The sequence below is a fragment of the Augochlora pura genome, chromosome 1, assembly GCF_028453695.1.
Source record: "Augochlora pura isolate Apur16 chromosome 1, APUR_v2.2.1, whole genome shotgun sequence".
Lineage (NCBI taxonomy): Eukaryota > Metazoa > Arthropoda > Insecta > Hymenoptera > Halictidae > Augochlora > Augochlora pura.
The window spans coordinates 15908179-15911399 of record NC_135772.1 but is presented as its reverse complement, the minus strand read 5'-3'; the positions used below and the strand labels follow the sequence as shown (position 1 = coordinate 15911399).

The following is a 3221-nucleotide window of genomic DNA, read 5'->3' as shown; positions in this document are numbered from 1 at the left end:
TAATGCGAGTTTATTTATTCGAAATACAATTCGCTTCTGGTCGACAAATAAGTTTTGTATTTATTGTTTGAAATTGTTCATATCTAGAATCTAGATTCTGATAGTAGCAAGTGAATTGGGCGTGGTTAATGTTATAATAATTAATGTAAATATATTACTTGTAAAACCTTTTTATGCACTAATGTAAATTGTACATATATCTCCTACTGTTTGATAAGTTATTGTATAATTTTTTGTTGTAAGAATAAATTACATTTTATTAATCACTGTGTTTCATTACAAGTGGATAGATTATGTAAAAGTTTGGCGCCAAGTTTTGCATGCTTATAATTGGCAGTTAAGCTTTCAAATGCTTACAGATAAAATTATTAATGTAAATTCGTTTTACAAATAGCGTTTGCTATATTTACTAATTTTAAACATATGAATCATCATTCCATTAATGCATATTGTATATATATTGTGGAATTCATTAAAAAGTATATAGGAATGCTTTCAATTAATGTTTTGTACGTAATAAAAGCAATAGCTTACATTTGTACTATTTCTGAGAAATTTGTGAATTCAATATATCATTGCAACGAACGTACAAGTTTCGTAATCTCCATTGTTTGTGACTTATATTACATACTGAATAAAAATAGTAAAACACAAATCTTATTGTTTTACTTTCTTACAGAACATAAACAATAAACTAGATACTTATATATGTATATTTATACATACTGATATTTTGTATAAAATATCTAGTTCCACATTGTTAGCTGTTATTAAAGTCATATATACATCTATTCTGGTCACAATATAGGTTCCTATATCTACGTGAGGCCAGATGTTCGTTTACATTTGTATTATTATTGAAAAGGCAATTTAAGGTACAGCTTTTCTTCTTAGCGTAGCATCCTTGTCTTTAAAATTCAATAAAATCTCGTCTAGAAGTGCTATTAACAAAGGATTACCTCCTAGACGTTCTATCTCATCTCTTGCTTTCTTATCTAATTCTTGAAGCACAGCTTCTGTATAAGCAAACGAGCCAAACTTTTCTAATAAATTAATACAGTAACGTTTTACGTCGATGTCCTTAGTCCGCTGCCTTAAAATATCTTTGTAACAATCTATTAAGGGAAAACGCTTCAATTTATCACGGATAGATTGTACAACAATATCTGCATTCGAACAAAGGATACTCATCAGCTGCCTATCTTCGGGATGACTACGTATCGCATGGATTATGGGAAAACTGAATTTCCCTTCAGACAAATCTTCACAGAAACTCTTATTTTCAGCATACTGTAAGAGTATTACATCATATTATTACAATAATATGCACTGTTCTGCTTTACTTACCTCCTGAAGAAGTAAATTGGAATAATCATCACGAATTTGGAAATAAAGTCCTATAATTCCTGCCAAAGGTGTGAAATCCTCTTTACAATTTGAAAACAACTGCATTAAACGGACAGCAAGATTAAAAAGTCCACCAGTTTCTACAATACATTAATTAGCTCCAACACCTTGTCCTTGCAAAACAATTAATACTATTTTTATATTATGATCTAAGACTTACTGCGAATAGTCATCTGTTTATAAGCAGTTTCAGAAGGACAAATGTAGTTATCTCTCCAATAAATCTCCATACCTTGACCTCTATGAAGTTCCAATAACTGTTCTACATATACTTGCGTACCCTAATTATAATAAAAATAATATTAAATCGATTGCTAAGGTGGAAAAACATCTTTACTCTTGTTTCCCTTCACCTCTGGATGATTTAAAGCGATAACCTTCTCCAAGGCAATGAACAATACATAATTTGCAGCATTTATTGTACTAGCTATTCCATAAATATTGTGAGCTACAGGAATGCCTCTTCTCAAGACCGAATTATCTTGAATATCATCAATTCTGGAAAAGTCACGGACTAATCAATCGAACATAAAACCTATATAATAAAATCTGAACTAGTGCTACGTTTAAACTTACAAGAGGCTAGAAGTATGAAGCATTTGAATTATATCACCAACAGCTTGAAGCTTGTCATGTGGTATTTTCAACCAGTAATTGAAAGCTTGTGCTAACTTAGCTCTGATCTGTTTACCAGGCACTTGTAGAATATAACTAAATGGTTCCAATAATATCTACAAAATAAATAACTCTAAACTATAAAACACAAAATTGTTTGATTAGTGAAAACGAGGGATAGTTGATTATAAATAGCACATCAAATATTTACATATTATGCTACTAATATATTGAAAAGGATATACTCTGAAAATATACTGTTTGAGGACCTCATTGTTAATTATTTTTACATGATTAAAATTTGTAACACTTCTTATAGTAACTAAAAATTTGTTAAGTAAAATTCCAGATGTCAATACAAAGTAGACAGTTTAACACTGTATCGTGTATTTAATTGTGTTGTCACTTTGACAGATCTGTAACCTAAGCAACAGCAAGCTTAGATCACCGGTAAAACTAACCTCATCTTCCTCCTTGTCACCGGCTGCCGAGTACGGTACATTTCTTTTGTTCTCCATTCTGCGTTCAATCTCCGGAAGCAACAGTACGTTCGTGATCACGAGGATTTTAGAAAATACGATCGATAAAAACTACACGTGGTAATCAAATATTTGTTTCAACTTGTCGTATGACTCGTGCACGTTCCATATAATCATCGTCTGCTACATAGTCACGTGCTGAATGGCGCGCTTCAACTGATTTTAACACTGCTAATCGTCGTTTCTTTTATACAAAAACTATACTACCAAAGGCTATTAAATATTTATTTATACGGATTATAATTATCCTTTTTTGTTTTTTTTGTTTTTTTTAACAGAAATTTGCGTTTTCAATTATCCTAGCATTGCATGAATATTTTAAAATACGTCATTCAGAGTTTCGAACGAATGCTAAAGATGTCACTATTGCGCAACATTTAAGTAATAAAAATGAAACTTAATCAAATTCATCCTTATTTATTAAACAATTTTTCACCACAGAGGCTTATTTTTAATTAAATTAAGAATAATGTTTTCTAAAGGATGAAGCCATTATTTAATAATTCAAAAAGATCGGAAAAATAAATTTGAGCGATACTTTTGTAAAAATACTTTATCGCAAAGTTGAAGATTCTCATCCTTTTCTAATGAGATTCATTTTTACAATATTCGGTTTATTTTTGACGATAAGAAAGAGATTTCAAGAAATAGAAAATTTGT

At 30.2% G+C, this 3221-nt stretch overlaps 1 protein-coding gene across 3 annotated transcripts; it reads right to left on the bottom strand.

Annotated features, from left to right (window-relative positions):
• Positions 1–34: 34 nt before the first annotated feature.
• On the bottom strand, positions 35–2712 carry Qm (geranylgeranyl pyrophosphate synthase quemao). Of its 3 annotated transcripts, XM_078185043.1 has the most exons (7): positions 2484–2712; positions 1984–2138; positions 1761–1905; positions 1568–1688; positions 1348–1487; positions 1188–1290; positions 35–1103 (listed from the first exon to the last, which is right to left on the bottom strand). In XM_078185043.1, exons 1-7 carry the CDS (start codon positions 2538–2540, stop codon positions 871–873), a joined length of 954 nt encoding a protein of 317 aa, XP_078041169.1. In that variant the 5' UTR covers positions 2541–2712; the 3' UTR covers positions 35–870. The 3 variants fall into 3 exon arrangements, with proteins under 3 accessions (XP_078041169.1, XP_078041178.1, XP_078041160.1); XM_078185052.1 differs by having other exon boundaries at positions 35–1290; positions 1984–2160; XM_078185034.1 differs by having other exon boundaries at positions 35–1290.
• Between the last annotated feature and the right edge of the window lie 509 nt (positions 2713–3221).